The sequence below is a fragment of the Colossoma macropomum genome, unplaced genomic scaffold (assembly GCF_904425465.1).
Source record: "Colossoma macropomum unplaced genomic scaffold, Colossoma_macropomum, whole genome shotgun sequence".
NCBI lineage: Eukaryota > Metazoa > Chordata > Actinopteri > Characiformes > Serrasalmidae > Colossoma > Colossoma macropomum.
The window spans coordinates 28,894,941-28,914,449 of record NW_023494799.1 but is presented as its reverse complement, the minus strand read 5'-3'; the positions used below and the strand labels follow the sequence as shown (position 1 = coordinate 28,914,449).

The following is a 19,509-nucleotide window of genomic DNA, read 5'->3' as shown; positions in this document are numbered from 1 at the left end:
ACCTTTCTACCCTGCCAAAAAAAAAACAGCACAGCTGATCACCAGCAAAACCAGCATATGTTGTGCTTTGGATGCTGGTATGCTGGTCAACCAGCATGACAATGCTGGGTGACCAGCTAAACCATATTAGACCAGAATGGAGAGCTTGCTGGTATAAGCTGTTTTTGTTTGTTTGTTTTCAGCAGGGTAGCTTGTTGTCTTTCTCATCTCATGAATTCTCCCGTGTTATGATTATTTAAAAACAGTTACTGCAGTTATACAGCTGCAATATAATATTCAGCCTCCTGGCGGTAACAATACCTTTCTGGCTTCCTTCCAAAAATCCACCCCAAAGCAGTTGTAGTTTTTTAAATGTTCCTCCCACCTTCAGGTTACATCATCAGAAGGTTTCCTTGCTCTTTAAACTGGAAAATCTCACTCTAGAGCAGTGGTCACCAACCTTGGTCCTGGAATTCTACTTTTCCTGAGGAGTCTAGTTGCAACCACATTTTGCCATGCCTGCTCCTGCTAGTTAACCTCTGGCATCCTTGATTGGCTGAATCAGAGGGATTATGTTAGGTAAGAAGAGGACAGCATGGTGGGTGCAGGTTGAAGCTAAACTCTGCAGGAAAGAAGATCTCCAGGAGGAGAGTTGGTGACCACTGCGCTAGAGACTACTGAAGAACTGCTGGATACACGTGGGCATGTATACAGATGTAGTGATAGTTTACGTTTTTACATCGTTTTAAAAGAGGGAATTCTTTGTGATCTTACAGTGAAAACCGGTTTTGAGAAAGTGGTCATTGAAAATGACATTTGAAAACCTTTGCATTGATATTAAGTAAACTGCTGCTTACTGTTTGGGGGAATGACTCCAAATGATCTGCCATTATAGAGCATTTACTGCATCTCATCTGGCTGGCTGTGTCAGTGTGTGTGAGCAGTGGAAAGAGAGGGCTGAAGGAAAAGTTATTCCTATCCTACACATTTATTTACTGTGATCGTTTTTTTTTATTTTTTCACCACCAGTTTAATAATACTGATGTATATTCAGTTCACTGCTTAAAGAAAGTGTTTAGTTTCAATACTGTGATGGAGGATCGACTTAAAACAGAAACATATTGATCAAAAGTATCGATATTTCTATATCGATTCGCCAATCCTTTCTGAGATAAAATCAAAAGCCATAAAAAAGTGGAATGCATATTCTTCACTAAACAGCATTTACTACAGCAAATGAGGCCAAAAAACCTCAAACATACAAGCAGGAAATTGGCATCCTTTGAAAAATGGTGAATGGGTCACAGAATTCAGGTATTTAAAAACTGCAAAGGATTTGCAACTAAGCATTAAACAGGGCACCATTAAACATGGTGTTTTAAGATTGTGTTCGTTTACAGTGGTCCCCTGAAATTGTTAGAATATGAATATCAGGGCAATGATTGCTGAACGATTCACCCCATGAAGATGTGAATGTTGTGTGAATGAATTAAAGCTACTCTTCTGCTCTCTAACCTTATAGCCATAGTCCCGTTTTAAACCTGGTGTGCTGGAATGCAGAGCCAAACCAACAAAAACAAGCAAACAAACAGTGTTATGGAGCAATTGCTTACAGATTGCTCTGTATTTATGAAACACAGAACAACTGCACCCCCACATGTTTGCAACAGGCCACATCTTGGGTCAATCCTGTGCCCACAGACTCTCCCTGAATATCAACAATTAGCACTATAAACAACACAAATACACAATTAAAATTTGAATCTGGTGAATCTCCCCAACACATTTTTAATCACCATTTACATCTAACCAGTTAAAGGAACAGCATTTTTACAGCAGTCTTGACTAAATGTATTCGTTTTGCCATGAATCTGGTGAAAATTCATTTGTTCTTTACCAGTGTGTGCACAGAATTTGGGAGGGCTTTTCTTATCAGACTCATAGGGACAATTCACAGCCCTTATTCTTTCACCCCAATGTTCAACATTCTCTGTCCTCCCATCCCCCATCACTTGCACTGAACAAGTAAAACACGACATGGAGTTGGCTGAGGAATGTGCAAAATTGATTTTTCCCTTCTCCGAGGCTCATTTTCTCCCTTGCAGTCGCCGGTTTAAAAAAAAACATTAAAATCTCACCCTGCTATGTGATCAAATCTTTTAATATTGACGAACCTCTGCGTGACTGTTTAAGTAAGGTGGTCTTAAAACAACTAGATAGAAATTAAACAAAGCGTTTATTCCATAACGTTAGGCTCGCCACAACTCACGACATGGATTTCTCAGCACGGAATGGAGTCGAGGGAGCCATGCGCTCCCTTCCACTTCGCGCTGAATCCCCTATGCTTACGTTGAAGCTGGCTTGAAAATACACCGGACTTTCGCCTTCACTCCAGACTATTAAAGCGAGCGAGTCGGACGATGGAATTCAGACAGTGCTTGGACCGGTATACAACAACCAGAGGCCTATGAGGACGAATAGACCTGGCTGCAAGTGTTCGTTTTTTTAGCGCACTGTCTCTTTAAACGCGCGAAACCACGCCTCATTCTGTATATGCCCGCCTGCTTTTTGACGTAGAGGATGCTGATTGGACACGCCGGGCCGTCTGCGAAGGCGGTCCGCGCTTTTCATTGGTGCGCCGCCGCTGTTCGCCTCAGGACTCTCGGTGCTTTGTGAAGATGGCGGCCGAACTGGTAGAAGCGATGGTGAGTGGATGAGCGCTTTTCTTTTTCTTTGCCGAGAATAAAAGCGCTTTCCAGTACCTGAGAGAAGCTGGTTGGTGTGTATTTAAACACCAGTAGAAGCGGTGAACACCGTGTCGCGGTGTTTATATTACCGCCGGTAGTCCCTAAACTGCGTTGGCAGTTGTGGTTTTAACGTTAGCTAAACTGAATGAGACAGGCTTTCACTTTTGGGACACAGAACCTGAACGTAAAGTCGATTTTTTTTGCAAAATAGCCGCAGCCCCCGCTTAACTCACTGTTGGCCTGTCAGTCTGGAAGTCTGACAACAAGTATTAAAGCTAAGAAGTGATTGTTGTGTTCAGCTCATCCGGTACCTTCCCGCACTCGCTGTAGCCTCCATAATACTGCTCCATGCTGCTCCAATAGACGAGGCTGAAGTCAGCTTTTTATTCGCCAGCTTCTTGTTCGAATTTTCTCGCTCCACCTTAAAAGGTGCAGCAGTTACATGCAACAGCTGCATCATTTAAGGTGGAACGGCAAAATAGGAATAGGAAGCTAACTTCAGCCTCGTCTCAAATAGCCGTGTGCTAGCTTGCAAAGTACAGCATGTGTTTATGATGGACCCGGTAAACTGATCAACTAGTATAGTTATGAACTAGTATTAATATAGTTTATTGTAAACTGCTGGACTTACGTTGTTATTTGTATAAACGAATGAAATAATTTAAGTTCATTCAATATAAGATGATGGGTTTGTGTATAAACTGGCGGGCTAACATTCAGATGCACTAATGTTGGTGTTATGACGGGGTAATATCTTTACGCGCTGCTGATAATAATAAATCATAATGAACTGGTGTTAATTGTCGGGCCAGTATGAGCTTTGTGTTAACCGCGCTTTCTTTAGCTGAAAGCAGACTTGAGTTTTGTGCCGTAGGTCCATGCGAGCACTTTGGCAGTCGAGTCACCATTTGAAGCGTAAATAAGATGGCAAACTTTGCTTCTTTGCAGAAGAAAATAGCTTCTGAGCAATATGCAATGATTTGTAAGCAAATAGATTTTGTAGGCGTGACAGTAAGGGAGGCATCTAATGATGGGAACAGTAGCTTTTGTGGAAGTTTAACATTATTATTACTGTTCTTCATTTTGAGTCACTAACTTTGAGAGGAAATTAGGAAATTCTGGTGCTGTTTCCAGTCATAGATCATATAGAGAGCTTAGGAATATCTTTTCACACGTTCCCCTTGTTCCTGTGTTTCTTACCATTTATTTATTTATTTATTTATTTGTTTGTTTGTTTGTTTGTTTGTTTGTTTTTCATCTTTCTGTCTGTCTATCTCCACGCCTCCTGTGGCCAGAACATGGTGAAGAGTTTCCGGGTGTCTGACCTGCAGACACTGCTGGCCTCGATGGGACGCAGTAAAAGTGGGCTAAAGCAGGACTTGGTGGGGAGAGCCTTGAGACTGGTACAGACGGAATACAGCCCAGAGCTGCTGAAGAACGTCCGGCAGCTGTATGAGACGCGTTTTCCCAAAGCGTCCGGATGGCTAGCTGCCCGTCGTCCAGAGGGGGTACCAGCGGTGTCCTATACTACCCTCAACACCTCCCCCCGAGGCACAGCCCAGGGCACAGACTACCTCAACGGCATGCCCAAACTGGCTGCCCCACCAGCAGCCGAAGTTAAACTAGTGCCCTTGCCCTTCTACCATAACTTAGAAACGTTGTTGCCACCTACAGAGCTAAGTAAGTCATGTTCTTCACCAAGTGTCACTGGTTTCTGTCGTTGATGTTTCTTGCCAATAAGAGGTTGATTAGACATGTGATCCAAATCTCCGATCTTGCCATGCTTCGCAGTTGCCCAGAACAGTGAGAAACTACAGGATAGTCAGTGTGTTTTTGAATTAACACAGAACCAAGTGGACCAGATCCGAAACTCCAGGTAGGTAACTGCTGAAAAAAGGCAAAATAGATCCCCTTTTGTCAAAAGTAGTTTGTGTACAGTACTTACTTTGTTTGCGTGTTTACCGTATAATACCTAGTGAATAAAATGGAATGGAAGTGGAGTTTGTTTTTCTTTCCTGTCTTCTCAGTGAGCTTCGCCCAGGAGTGAAATCAGTCCAGGTGGTTCTTAGGTGAGTATCAGAACATGTAGTATTAAACTTGAAATTGTGATTTCACTTCAGAGCTGTTGGAGATAGTGGTCAGGCGTGCTGTTGAATTTGTATGAATATTCTTCCCTGTTGATTATTTTTTTCAGAATCTGTTACACAGACTCTATTGGTGTTCAGGAGGACCAGTACCCTCCTAATATTGCTGTCAAAGTGAATCAGTCCTACTGTCATGTTCCAGTAAGTACTTTAGAAATACGAGTTTGTTTATCCCTGAAATGTAAAATAACTGGTTGAAAGAGAAAGGGAGTAGAATATCTTTACTTTGGATTGAAATAGACCCTTAGAGTTTAATGTAAATGTCCCAGCTTGTACTGTGTATTCTTCAAAATGTTTGTCCTATTCTCAAGTCCTTTTTTCTGTTTGAATTGTTTTGTAATTTGCTTTGTCACCTGTCCTTTCCAGGGTTACTACCCTTCAAATAAACCAGGTGTAGAGCCTCGCCGGCCCTGTCGTCCTATAAATATCACCCCCTGGCTCCATCTCTCCACAGCTACTAACCGAGTCACCATCACATGGGGCAACTTCGGAAAGGTAGCTTGTCAGAAGACTGATGAATGTGTTGAAGCATTAAAAAAAAATGAACGGCCTTCATGGATATTTTTATAATTTGTGTGCACATATTTTGGTAGTTACACTTATAGTAACCAAATTACTACAACTGCAAGTCTTCATAAGAGGCTGCAGTGGACGTCTGCATCAAACACAGTGCTGACTATCAGATTTCTCTTTCAAAAGTGTAATGTGGTTTAGTTCAGCAATACACGGCTTAGGAGTTTGCACACATGACTTAATTCTTGCAAAATGTTTCTGAGGATGCTTTATTCCATTTGTTCATCAATTTCAGAATGTTCAGAACCGGCCTAACTTCACTAGGCTTCAGTTGAGGAATAAATTGAGCACTGCTTTGATGTATAGTACACTATTATTGCTTTCTTATGAGGAGACTGCAGCACATGCAGTTGTACACAAACATTTAAACACCCTAATTGTTTTGTTGATTTAAGTGAAAGTTAACACATTCTCTACAGAGAAGACACTTACATGAGTTTTCTGTAAATTATAAGCACTGTTTTTCACACAACGTAAAACATATCAGATAAAATTTACCACAACCTATGCACAGTTATGTTATTGTTATTTGATAAGGGGTGCCCAAGCTTTTGTATGACTCCACACACAATTATATGACATACACATACAATTATATCCTGTAATTGATTAAACTGTTGAGTATTGCTCAATTAATCTATTATACACTGCTGTTTTGTTTAACCAAAGACAATAGAAGCCCTATCAGTATCAGCAGATAGTAGTTTTTTTTTGTTTTTTTTTTTTTTAAATGTCATTGGTGAAATCTAAAAATTTGTCCAATGTTTCAAACTGATATTTGATGTATTTATTGTACTCCTGAAAGGCAGAACCTCTGCTAAAATGAATTTATTGACTTTACTGCATTTGCTACCTCATCAAAAATTATTAAATATTCTATTCATCTGTAATGCAAGTCCAGCTAAATGTCCAATTTCTACATTTTACAAATGTTTATGTATTTGCTTTGGCAGATATGTACACAGAAAATATATCTGCACTGATCCAAAATTCCCATTTCTGTGCATCCCTGCTTTTAAGTAAATGACCTACTGCTTTTTCCCCTTTATTGACACTGTTGTTGCTAAATGCACTTTGCTGGCTAATCATTTTTGGACGTAATACTAAAATGCATTTGAGAAACCAAAACGTTGTTTACTTCCATCTCTTGAAGCTATTTGTAGGCTGACCTTTTTTTTTTAAGCCTAACCTTAATGTAGTTATCCTGATTGTAAAGAAAATTAATCCACTGAGTCTTCATTGTAAGAAAGTATGGACTGTAGTCATTAAGCGACGTACTAAGTGCTCGTCCTGTTGCTATTTGCAGCGCTACTCTGTGGCTGTGTATCTGGTGAGGGTCTTCACGTCTGCAGAACTTTTCAACCAGCTCAAGCACTGTTCAGTGGAGAGCGCAGAGCGATGTCGCGAGCGCAGTAAGTCCGTAAATTCAGTAAACTTTTATTTTCTTGTAAATATAGCACCTGAACGACAACATAATAGCATTCTAACGAGGAGATGATCTGGTGATTTTGTGATCCTCTGTAAGAAAGTTGCCTTTGTTGAATTGTACTTTGCTTTGTTTTGTTTTATTTCAGTTCAGGACAAGTTGCGTTTTGATCCGGAGAGTGAGATTGCCACTACAGGACTGCGAGTGTCCCTCATCTGCCCAGTATGACTTTGTCTTTTATTCTCTTTTTATTATTATTTTTATTTTCCCCATTTCATCTTTCGTGAGCATCCTGAGTTAGTGTTTAAGAGGAACGGCATAAATCCTAAGAGAAGATTTTAATTCTATACACTCAGAGAAGTGAAAGGGATTCTTAAAAGCTTTTCCTGCTTACTTATATTCTGTAGTCTTATAGTTGAATGTGTGTTGAAAAACCAGTACACAGCCTGAAAATCCTAGGATCACCTAGTCTTCTTGGACCAGGTGAGAATACACATCTAGGGACAAGTTGCTAAAGTTTTGGTTGGCGGTGAAATTCGAATCGAGCAAGGGTACGTCCCCTCTAAAACCCCCCTCGAAGTTTATTTCTTTTGCAAGAGTTCATATTTTTCTATGACCCTGCAGAAAATTGTTATAAAACTGCGACCAAGTAATATAAAGCATGGAGTGGGTTTGCTGTATAATAAGAGTAATTAATGATGATAATAATAATAATAATAATAATAATAATAAAAAATATGGATATATCAATACCAGGTTTTCCCAGACAGAGTGCAAGTACTTTTAAGTACTTGCAGATTCCAATGCCATGCTGAGTAACCTGCTTAGAATTAAGTAATTATTAGTGTAAATGAGTGCAATATACCTTAACAGTTGAATTATTAAAATTTTGATTTTAAATGACATGCATAAGCATGGGTTTTGTGACATGTGATCAAAGCACTTCTGTATGGCTGTAAATTAAGTATGTTTCATAGTTTTGATTCCCGCTCCTCATTTAACTCATTTAACTCTCTTAACAACAATCTCTGTAGCAGTGATGGCAGGAATCCTATCCAAAAAGCTCACTTGTGGAGTTTTACGTCTTGTTCAAGTTTTTTGATCGTTGAATGTGAGTTAGCGTGGCAACGCATGCGAACTTAGCGTGGTAGCGTATGTTGGTATCTATGTATTTTTTTTTATGAGGTGAAGCACGATAAATGAGCTTAGTATGGGGCCAATACCAAATACCAGTATCGGTAATTACACAAACACCCTCATAATAATAACAATAATAATAATAATAATAATAATAGTATGTTTTGTGGTATTATCGTAATTATTGGCAGCATCATCTTATTACAGCTGTTTCCAAATAAGTTGGGCTGCTGTGCAAAATGCAACAATGTGCAAATCATTTACAACATAACACTGAGAAATTTTATGCTCCCTTTGAATTTGATGCCAGCAATGTGTTTTAAATTAAGGGGGAAGAGGGCAAAAAAAGACTGGTAAAGCTGTGTAATACTAAACAACTGGTGGAACAACTCTCAACTAAGTAGGTTTACTGACAACAGGTCAGTAACATGATTTGGTATAAAAAGAGCATCCCAGAGAGTCTTGAGCAGTCCAGACCGGTCACCCACTGAACTTTTGGAAGCTGAAATCCTCTATTAAGCAAGAACGGGAAAACATTTCACTTTCAAAACTACAGCAGCTGGTCTCCTCAGTTCCTAAACGCTTAATGTTGTTAAAAGAAGAGGTGATGCAACACAGTGGTAAAAATGCCCCTGTCTCAGCTTTTTTGGAACGTGTTGCTGGTATCAAATTCAGAATGGGCATATATTTTTCAAAAATAAAATTTCTCGATTCCAACATTTCTCAATATTTCTTTTATAATTTGTCACTGCATTTGAAGTACATAGTTGTACATAGCTGCATTATATGCATAATACTAATACTTTTTATTTATTATTAAGAACACGAACATGAATGGCTTGTGATTTCCCCTTAATGCGTTCACAAAAATTTTGCAGGGCAGCTCCTACAAACAGTATACTTATTTGCTTGACCCAGGTGCCTGCGTAGTCTTGTGTTCCTGCCATCTCGCTGCATGAGAAGCTGATCAGGAGCTCGGCTTAACTGCGTTAGTCCTCATTAGAAACACTTGGATTACTGGATCGAGTTCTATATAGTGTTAATGTGTGGTCATCCCGAGACATTCTTGTTATGTAATCACATCTGGCCCTGCAAAACTAAGGGTCACCTGGCTCAACAAAATCAATGCATCTAGAAAAATGCTTCCATATTGTAGATAGCGCATAATCATTATTATTTGCATAAACATTTTTACTGTTTGTAGAGTTACTCAGTTATATGGAAGACCTTTGATGAGTTGATACTCATGTGCCTCTGTTCTTTCAGCTGGTGAAGATGCGTCTGGGAGTGCCATGTCGGGCCCTCACTTGCGCCCACTTGCAGTGTTTTGATGCTGTCTTTTTCTTACAAATGAATGAGAAGAAGCCCACATGGACCTGTCCTGTGTGCGACAAACCTGCTCCCTTTGAATTGCTCACTATTGATGGGTAAGTTTATGATGATGGCAGTGACTTTTACGATATTACCATAAGGAAGCTTAACTGATGTAAAGCTGCAATTATATCATTTATTAATCAGTATCATTGTATTTGGCCCCACACAAAGCTGCTATACACAAATAAGCCTAGTAACAAATTGCTTTATTTTGTGGCAGACTTTTTTTGTGTTATTTAATGAATCAAAGCATTTTTGTGATCTGATCTAATGAATCTTGTCAAAATAATGCATTTTTAATAATATCAAGGGTTCACCAGTATGTTTTCATATATTATGCATATCACAACATGTAGAAATATGATCACAATATGACATTTGTAGCCCTAATTGAAATCTGCTTTTATTGGTCCAGTTTACTCTCTGAGATTCTGAAGGAGACTGAAGATGTAGAGGAGATTGAGTACTTAACTGATGGCTCATGGAGACCCATCCGGGATGACAAGGAAAAGGAGAGGGAGCGGGAAAACAGCCACACTCCAGACTATCCAGTTGTGGATATATGTAAGATTTTGTTTCGCCCTGAAAACAGGACTTTAGTACCTCATGGTTAAGTGTTGGTCAGACGTAAATAAATAAGAGGAGCTAGGGAATCAAGTCTGAGATTCAGTGTACAAAACAGGTATACGTATACAGCATTGTGCCTAAGTTTTAAGCCACAACAGAACATTATATTGAAAACTTTCTCTGGGTGGAATTTAACAGATCCATGCAATAGCTGGAATTGCACTGAGGAGAAATGTTCTTATAACCATTACAACAATATGAAATGTTTGTTGCTTTTTACAGCATTAATTATTTGTATTTATTCTGAAATTTTAGGCTTTTGCACCCAAAACCACACTTGCTGCCAAGATACTTTAGTTTCACTTTAACAAATTTCTTGGCTTGTCTACAGACTACAGTACTGCTCAAAAGTCTTAGTGTTAATGATACTATGTGGCCAAAAGTTTGTAGACACTTCTAATTAGTCATTTCAGCTAATTTTAGGGGCAGCCAATTCTGACAGTCGATCAGTTGCATCCACACACATCTTGTATCATGTCCATAGAAAAGATTTGCCGATAGAGTGAGATGTTTTGGAGCAGCCGCACATAAGCTCATGGTCACCATGCCCAATGCCAGGCATCCAGTAGAGGGGTATAAAGCCCCTAAGCATTAGTCTGTGGAGCAGTGGAACCACTGAATATCTTTAGGATGAGTTGGAGTGGAGTTTGCGATCCAGAATTTATCATCTAATATCAGTACCCGACCTCACTAATACTCTTGTGGTTAAATGCAGTTAAATTCCCACAGCAATGTTCCGACATCTACTTTAAAGCCTTCTTAAAAAATTAGAGGTTGTACCTGTGGAAAGGGGGGCAAACACCCTATTAATTATGTTTTATTTCAGATGAAATATTAAATGAGCAGTTGTCTACATACTTCTGGAAATTTGGTTTTGTTATTGATGTTGTGATATTGATGAGCGGTGAGGTTTTGGTTAATCTGCCTTCTTTGGCATTGTCTCCTCTCAGGTGTTCCTGAGGCTAACGGCCACTCCCCAGCGCACAGCAGCACGAGCCAGTCTGGGAAATCGGCACCAGGTGTCCAGGCAGCTGCCACAGGTGGGGCCGGTTCTACCGCAAGCAGCGGGGCAGTGGTGGACCTTACTCTGGATGACTCGTCAGACGAGGAAGGGGGAGGGGGGGCTGGGGACAGCGAGGACACGGAGGACAGCCAGGACAGCCCAGCGCCCAAGAGGGGTCGATACGATTATGACAAAGACTTGGTCACCGCATACTGAGAGGGGCTGGAGATACAGACTGAGAGGGACAGGGGATGGGTTGGATCTGAGCCGTGGAATTTCAGAAAAGTCCCCTTTTCCCCCCCATTGTTTCCTCTCCTGAAACACATTTTCCCCCAAATGTACATGCAGACACATGAACACATGCACAAACTTAAGCTGTTGACCTCTGGAGCAGACGGGCATCCCCATGACACCACTGGAAATCCACAGATGCCCACTAAAGCCATCCTCTCTCTCTTCTCCTCAGCATCTGAATACTTTATTCTCCCTTTAAATGACTATGGAGGAGTTCCAACCATGTTCGTTAATTTCTCTTTCCATCTCCACTACACTTTTTTTCAGTCCGAACCACTTAGCCTCACCATCATCACAGGCATTTAAGCTTTCACCATAGTTCAATTCTGTGAGGAGACTCTTAAAAAGATGCTGCTCTACTCCAACCGTTGGCAATATCAAAAGGTCAGAAACAGTAGTGACACACACAGAGGTAAACTGCAGAATCTCAATTTAGATGTTCTTTTTAATTAATAATGGAAGTAGGAATTCTAACTTTACCACCCACAATTTCATATGGAGCCATTTTCATTTGGCTTTGATATTGATATTGTGGAACAGCAATCATCAAAAAAGCCAAAATAACTCAGCTACATCAGAAATCATGCATGGTTTGGTCAAATTTTGAAACTAAGGGTGTCTTTCCCATATATTTTTTTCTCCCCCTTTGTTTTTGCTCTATTTTCCACAGAAATTGACAACCTACCTCAGTCTAAAGGCAAACCTGACCACAGCTTGAAAGGGTAGACAACCTGACTTGATTTGATTTGTTTTAAATGTTATTTTATTTTGTTATGCACAGTAACACTGGAGGGTAAAAAAATCATTCGCTATATTATTTGTGGTGCCCCTGTCTCACTGAAACAGCCCTAATCGTCATCATAAGCAATGGATTTCCAATCAGGTTCGCTCAGAATTACTGTATCAAGGGTGCCGCATGGTGCTGTGCTTTACAGTAGCTTCTCAGCTCAAATAAACATGGAGTGCTTTCTCATCATTAGTCAACACTTAGAACTGTGAGGACTTCAGTTAGTGATACTTTTGAAATTGATGTTCTTGCAGGTAAATGTTGTACAGTAGGAGCTAAGCATCATGTGTTAGAACATTTAACTGATGATTGCAGGTCTCTCTTGGATTCTCGCTTTTGCAGGTTGTGAAAGGGAGCAGTGATATTTAGATCAAGTGGAACTGCTTGAATGAGAACTACCTGGTCAAAGGCAAGGGGAGTAGATGGAGTTGAGGGAGAAGCCCAGAAGATGCCAAGAAGTCAAACAGTCATACAACATGGGGATGGTTGATTCGTAAAACTGGCAAAGATGTTGCCAAACTTTTGTTCTTGGAATTGATAGCATGAAGTCAAATAGGCAAGTAGGCATCTGACTTAATGGTTTCTTTTCAGGTGTCTTGGTTTTTGCAGCAATCTTTTCATTGGAGAATGATAGAAGGCTCTCTTTCCACTGTGATTCAGAAGTGCTGTTTGATGTCATTGTTTTGTCAGAATGGCGAGGTTGTGAGATGATCATAGAACATTGTTCATTTGTTTGCTTTTTTTCTTTTTGGGTTGTCTAATAAGTATTTATTGGTTAAATTGTCTTTAAATAGCATTTGGTATTATTTGTACATAGGAGGCATTTGAGAAGAGTGCAGTGCTATTTGAAGGCTGTTTTAATTGGAAGAAACCCAGTTGTTGTGGCCATAAAGCTGGTTCGTCTGCACAGGCCCTGGGCTGGTTTTGATTATGGTAGATTTTGCCGTGTCCTCTTGCAACCAGTCTGTTTAATCCACATTACAGTCGGACTAGTCATGTGAGGCAGTCTTGAAACTAAGAATAACACTGAGAACTAGTTTAACTTGATCCTAATCTCAAAACCTTTCAGCTGATGTGAGTTTAGTTGTACTTGGAAAACACTGATACAACTGACTTTGGACCAGCATTCTGATTATGGTAATGTTTAATACATGTGACCCTGTCTTGGCCATCAACTCCTTGAAAAGACTCAAGCATATAAATCCTGCTTCTTTTTCATGCCTCTCAGCTAGAAACCTATTAGCAGAATTTATAGTTAAAAATTCTGTAAGTAGTAGAAGTTTGTTTTTTCAATTTGGTAAAAATCTAAGCTTCAGAGAAACCACTGCATAATATCCAAAGCTCCTGGTGGCTTTTTTTTGTTTGTTTTTGTAATGTAAATCATCCTGAAATCTGACTTGAAGACACTCAGTACTGTAATTCCATCTGTGCAAGGGAATGTCTTAACAGAAGAGCACAGCCATGAGGAAAGTCAAATAAATTAATTTTGATCTGTGCATGAGTCAGCATGGTCTTCCATGTATTGTCTTCACAATACGCCCAACGTTTTGGTAGAGAAACAAGTGCTGGTTTTTGGCATATTTTCTCTTCTTGAGTCTCTGTTGTTTGTGCCCTCAAACTGGACCACATTTGTATGGTCGTTATGTTTTTGCAACTAAAATGTAGGACCGTTGCGAATAGATTTCCATTTTAGGCTTCTAATGTGCTGATTTTAATATAAGAAGCAGGTAGATAAGTTAATTTGTAAGCAGTAGAATATGACTAATGCTGATTGACGACACCAAAACACTTTTTTTCAGCTGGTCAGCAGTGAGGAGGTTTAGAGTCTCTGTGGTTGAAATCTGGCGTTTGACTTGAAGTGGTTCTTTGGGACTGGAGGAGAATCTTCGATGGTGACATCCCTTCTTCTTACAGTGCTTAAGATAGCATGGGCAGTGGCTTGCAATCCTTGATGTAAATGTTTCGTTTGTTGTGTCTTTTTATATGTTCATATTAAAAGCCAATAAAAAAAATAAATAATATTTTATCAAATTCTGAATTGCCTCCAGTTGCTCCAGTGGGACTTAGAGACCTGAAATGTTAGTGGTTAGTCATCACCACTTTCATAAGAGCTATACAAATCAGCAAAATACTGTCACGTCCTCAACATCGGACTTGGCTGTAGTAACCAAGTATTTGGTTGTCCCTGTCTGAATGAAAAACAAAAATGTAAGAAATTTAAGGAAATCATACTCTAACATGTCATTTATGTGTGCAATTAATTAAACTGATTTAAAAAAAATGTAGCAATTTGTCTTTCAAGTGTTTTTTTAATTATAAATTTAATTTTTCTTTCAAATTAAATAGTTGCCAGTTTACAGCAAGTTTATGGCCTGTGCTCATTTAAAAAGAATTACTTGGTCTCGCCACTAGATGCCACACTTGGTATATAGTCAAAGCCGTACAAATATTTCCAAAGTTCAAGTGTCTCCTGACATTTTATGTCCGTACCATATTTACACAGTGTGATGTTAACCAGAACAAGGCAGTTAGGACTTTTCTTTTGAAAGATTAATTATAAATAAGGAAATATTTGAAAGCTATTACAGCATTACAAGTGCCAGTTTAGACTTGCATGCATTGGAAGCTTCAATGTAATAACACGCATTAAAAAAACATAATTTAAGAAAGCACCATTTTAAGGAATGCTTTATCTGTAGTTGAAGTAAAATACAGAAACTGTTAATGTCCACTCGTTACCTTTATTACAGTTTCCATTCTTTTTCGAGAGACCTTCCAGTTTGTCAAAGAAATGTGCAGGGATATTTTTTCACACCTCCAAAGTTCAGTCTCAGGAGTTACATTCAGTGATAATGAGGTCTGGACTCTGGGGTGGTCAGTCCACTGTTTTGAGAACCTCAGCAGCTTCCTTGTTTGATTTGCACATTTCTTTTGTCTGTTCCCTTTTCTCAGCTACTTGTCAGCTGCACATTCTTTTAGACCCATAGCATTGAGCTGACCTCTCACAGTGGAAGGATAGACAGAAACACTTTATTTTTTTAGTACTGGACCAAGAGTGGAACTTAATATTTTCCTGTTTCTCAAAAATGAAAGCTTTTAGCACTGCTTATCTCATGGTGTGTTTTGGTGGTCTACCAGAACTTGCATGGTTGTTAGTAGTCATATTTTCTCTACATCTTAAAATATTCATTTAAATTCCAGTTTTGGAAACTCCTGTTTTTTACCGCTTATATAAGATCTCTTCAGAAATATCTCCTTAAAAGTAAATAACAAAAACATCTTTTTTCGCATTGTGATATAACAATGTCACAACAAAACAAAGCTCAGAGACACTACGTTGTCCGGGTTTATAGCTAGCTATAACATGTTGTGTCAGCCCAAGAAGAACTTGATTGTCGGCTAACAATATGACTCAGGTGCAGGTGGACCGCAGTAGTGGAGTTTTAAAACACTAATGTACATCTTAGCTGCCCTACCCTGCGCCTAGAGATCTGCTGCCTTTCACAGTTTAGGTCCAGCCCTAATCTAACCTAATCCAGTGACTCAAGGCTTTTAATAATGACTCAAAATTAAAGTTGTGGAATGCGGATGGGCCCTGATCTACATAGTCTCAACAGAGAATCAAGACTTACTGTGTTCTTGTGAAATTATTTAACCAAACAGCAATGCATAAAGCAGAGGCGCAAAACAAGGCAGCTAATGACAGAGATAATTTACATACAGCAATCAGCCATTGCATTAAAACAACCTCGTTGTTTCTTCATTTTATCAGCTCCACTTACTGTATAGGTGCACTTTGTAGTTCTACAATTACAGACTGTAGTCCATCTGTTTCTCTGCATACTTTGTTAGCCCCCCTTTTACTGTTCTTCAATGGGCAAGGCCCCCACAGAGCAAGTGTTATTTGGGTGGTGGATCATTCTCAGCACTGCAGTGATACTAGTGTGGTGATGTGTTATTGTGTGTTGTGCTGTGCAGCAACAGATGAGCTACCGTCTCTTTCTTTACATCTACAAGGTGGACCAACAAGGTAGGAGTGGACAGTGAGTGGACACAGTGTTTAAAACTTCAGCAGCACTGCTGTGTCTGATCCACGCGTACCAGCACAACACACACTACCACGCCGCCACCCAAATAATATCTGCTCTGTGGGGTCCTGACCATTGAGGAACGGGGTAAAAGGGGGCTAACAAAGTATACAGAGCAGCAGATGGACTACAGACTGTATTTGTATAACTACAAAGTGCACCTGTGTGGTAAGTGGGGCTGATAAAATGGACAACGAGTGTAGAAAAAAAGGTGGATTTAATGTTATGGCTGGTCAGTGTATATCATGCAGCCTGTTTTTAGTACATCAAAACACACAAATTATTTAAGATACGGGCCTCTAAAAGTTTCCGCATGTGTAAATCACCCCAAAAGCACGAGTTTGATATAGAATATATATATATTTTTTATGAATAGCTTATAAATATGGACCACTGTCGACCTTTCACCCAAAACCCGCCTGTTCTGTTTGCCATCTGAGTCATGTGACTCCGCACGTGAGTTTATGAGTCTGCGCGTGAGATGCTACGATCTACACATCATAGTACATCTTACGCATGGGAAAGGTTGATTTAAAGATCAGTGAATCTGCTTCACTCCAACTGTTGAACATGTTCATTGGAGATTCACGTTCAATTCTGTTCTATGAGTAATAACGTTTATTGCACATTAAAATATATTTTATTTTATCGTCAAAATGCAATAATACCATTGAAACAGATGGTACAAAGGAAGACAGATAATTAAATAAACACACAAATAATGTTGATAAAAGAAACAGTACTTTCATCAGTATTTCTCTACAAAGATCTCATCATAACTTTAAAATCTTCATAACATTTCATGTCTTCAAATCAAATTAATGGATTTAAATCAAATTCTGATGTTTGTTTTTGTCATGTTTGTTCATTTTTGGGTCTTTTGTTTGTTTATTATTTGAGAATAAGAGTTTGGCAGCAAGAATGTTTGTAGTAACATTATGTTTTTCAGTTCAAGGTTATAACATGAATTCATATAAGAAGAACAATATAGGTCACTATGATTATAAAAAAATCTATACAAGGTTTTCACCATAATCACCAAGATACCTCTTACATTACAGTATATAGATAACAGTGAATTACATGCAGGTAAATTCTCTGCAATGTCTTAAAGTGTACTTCTGTGTACTTTGTCTTTAACTTTTTTGCTCAAAGAAGTGTGAAATTAACTAGATCTTTATGACTGGGTGTTGCATTAAAACCCTGTAGGTGAATGATTTTGTGTAATTAAGAGTTTCATTGCTTAATGATATAACCAGCCTAAAATAGGCAATGGAGGTGGGCAAAAAGTACACTATGTACAAATTAAATGACCTATAAAACATACCTGAATTTTTACTGCAAGTTGTTTTTGCACAATTCAGGAGAACTGGAAAAGTGGACAAATGACATTAAAACTGGACGCAGGGACCTAAAACTGGAAAGTTGCCAATACAGGTATGTAGCGCCTTGTGGATTTACCAGTCTTGTAGTTTTTTCTGCATATTTTGTTAAAAGCACAACAATGCTCATGAATTCCTCCATCTGCATTTGAACTCTAAAACTACACAAAGCCATTTTACCTTTTACTCCTTTTTTTGATATCAGAAATTCAATTTGAACAAGTAATATGTTATTAGTGCTAGTAAAAACATGACATTTAATAGGTCAAAAGTCAGCTTTTACTTGAATTATATTTTCCCAGGTAAGATTTCAGTTCTTGCTAGTAAGAATTAATGGCTTTTCCTAATTCATTTATTAGAATTAACAGTTTTTACTAGTGGTTCATTCCACAGGGTCAATGTCAAAAAGACATGCTACTTTTTTATGTCAAGAAATTACTGTTTTTTTGTCCTCCACAGTTTCAATCACATACACTCTATTACCAGTATTTGGATACTCCTCCTAATTACTAAGTTTAAGTGTTTCAGCCACATCCATCACTAACCGGTGTCTAAAATCTTATACATAGCCATGCAATCTCCATAGACTTTATAGTCATAGGATGCCTCCATTGCCACAAGTCAGTTCATGAAATTTCTGCCCTACTAGATCTGCCCCGGTCAACTGTTAGTGCTATTATTGTGAAATGGATGAATCTAGAAGCAACAACAGCTCAGCCACAAAGCAGAAGTCCACATTACTGTGGCCTCTGCACATGAACTGTGGGTCTGGAGCCTTATATAATGGGTTCCCATGTCTGAGTAGCTGCACACAAGCCTAAGTTCATGATGTGTAATGCCAAGCATCAGCTGGAGCGGGGTAAAGCATGTCACCGCTGGACTATGGAGCAGTAGAAACATGTTCTCTGAAGTGATGAATTGCGCTTCGCTATTTGGCAGTCTGATGGACAAATCTGGGTTTGCCAGATGCCAGGAGAGAGCTTAGTGGCAACAGGAAAGTTTGGTGGAGAAGGGATGATGGTCTGGGCTGTTTTTCAGGGTTTGGGCCCATTAGTTTCATTGAAGAGTAATGTTAGTGCTACAGCATACAAATACATTTTAGAAATCTATAAACTTCCATCTTTGTGGCAACAGTTTGGGGAAGGCCCCTTCCTGTTCCAACATGACTGTGCCGCCATGCACAAAGTGACATCCATAAAGATATGGCTGTGGTGTGGAGGAACTCCAGTGGCCTGCACAGAGCTCTGACTACAACATCACTGAACACTTTTGGGATGAATTGGAATATTGATTGCGTGCCAGGCCTCTTTTCCAAAATCAGTGTCCATCCTCACAAATGCTCTTTTCACTGAATGGGCACAAATTCCCACAGACACACTCCAGAATCTTGTAGAAAGCCTTCTCAGAAGCTTGCAGGCTTTTATAGCCTCAAAAAATGAGGGCCAACTCCATACTAATGCCCATTGTTTTGGAAATGTGATATCCAACAAGCTCATGAAGGTTTGCTGTCCACATACTTTTGGCCATATAGTGTATATGCTCTTACCAAAATAAACAGATTGTTACTATTTTTACTTTTTGTGCAATACAACAATGATAGTTATAGCTCCATCACACTCTACTCGTGATGGAGGGGAACGTGACAGAGTGGCTTATTCTATGCAAAACTGGCTGCCAGGCTGCCTGTTATCATGCTTAGACCTTTTAACAGAAGTATTTCAGTGGTAAATTACATGACTCTTCTGTGAATATTGTAAACATTGTAAATAGTGTTTACTGTCTATTTTGTGTTAAAAAAAAAAGTTTAAAAATTGTGATCCACTTGTGATAAACAAATCATACACTGTTAGTTGTGGGCACTCTTTTCATGGAATGACCCCAGTATGAATTAAATCACAAGAAAATCTATTTTGCATATGCAACAACTAGTCTTTAGTTCAAAAAATGA

At 39.1% G+C, this 19,509-nt stretch overlaps 1 protein-coding gene across 1 annotated transcript; it reads left to right on the top strand.

Annotated features, from left to right (window-relative positions):
* Positions 1 to 2,596: 2,596 nt before the first annotated feature.
* On the top strand, positions 2,597 to 14,376 carry pias4a (protein inhibitor of activated STAT, 4a). Its single transcript, XM_036586669.1, has 11 exons — positions 2,597 to 2,684; positions 4,022 to 4,406; positions 4,518 to 4,602; positions 4,754 to 4,795; positions 4,921 to 5,011; positions 5,237 to 5,365; positions 6,750 to 6,855; positions 7,018 to 7,091; positions 9,273 to 9,433; positions 9,796 to 9,944; positions 10,958 to 14,376. Exons 1-11 carry the CDS (start codon positions 2,658 to 2,660, stop codon positions 11,224 to 11,226), a joined length of 1,518 nt encoding a protein of 505 aa, XP_036442562.1. The 5' UTR covers positions 2,597 to 2,657; the 3' UTR covers positions 11,227 to 14,376.
* Positions 14,377 to 19,509: the final 5,133 nt, after the last annotated feature.

What these genes read in the sequence shown, in the direction of transcription:
- pias4a (XM_036586669.1), top strand. Translation starts at nt 2,658, where the DNA reads ATGGCGGCCGAACTGGTAGAAGCGATG. An exon ending in AGTCCTACTGTCATGTTCCA is followed by an intron (nt 5,012 to 5,236) that starts GTAAGTACTTTA and finishes TGTCCTTTCCAG; the next exon opens with GGTTACTACCCTTCAAATAA. An exon ending in GAGTGTCCCTCATCTGCCCA is followed by an intron (nt 7,092 to 9,272) that starts GTATGACTTTGT and finishes CTGTTCTTTCAG; the next exon opens with CTGGTGAAGATGCGTCTGGG.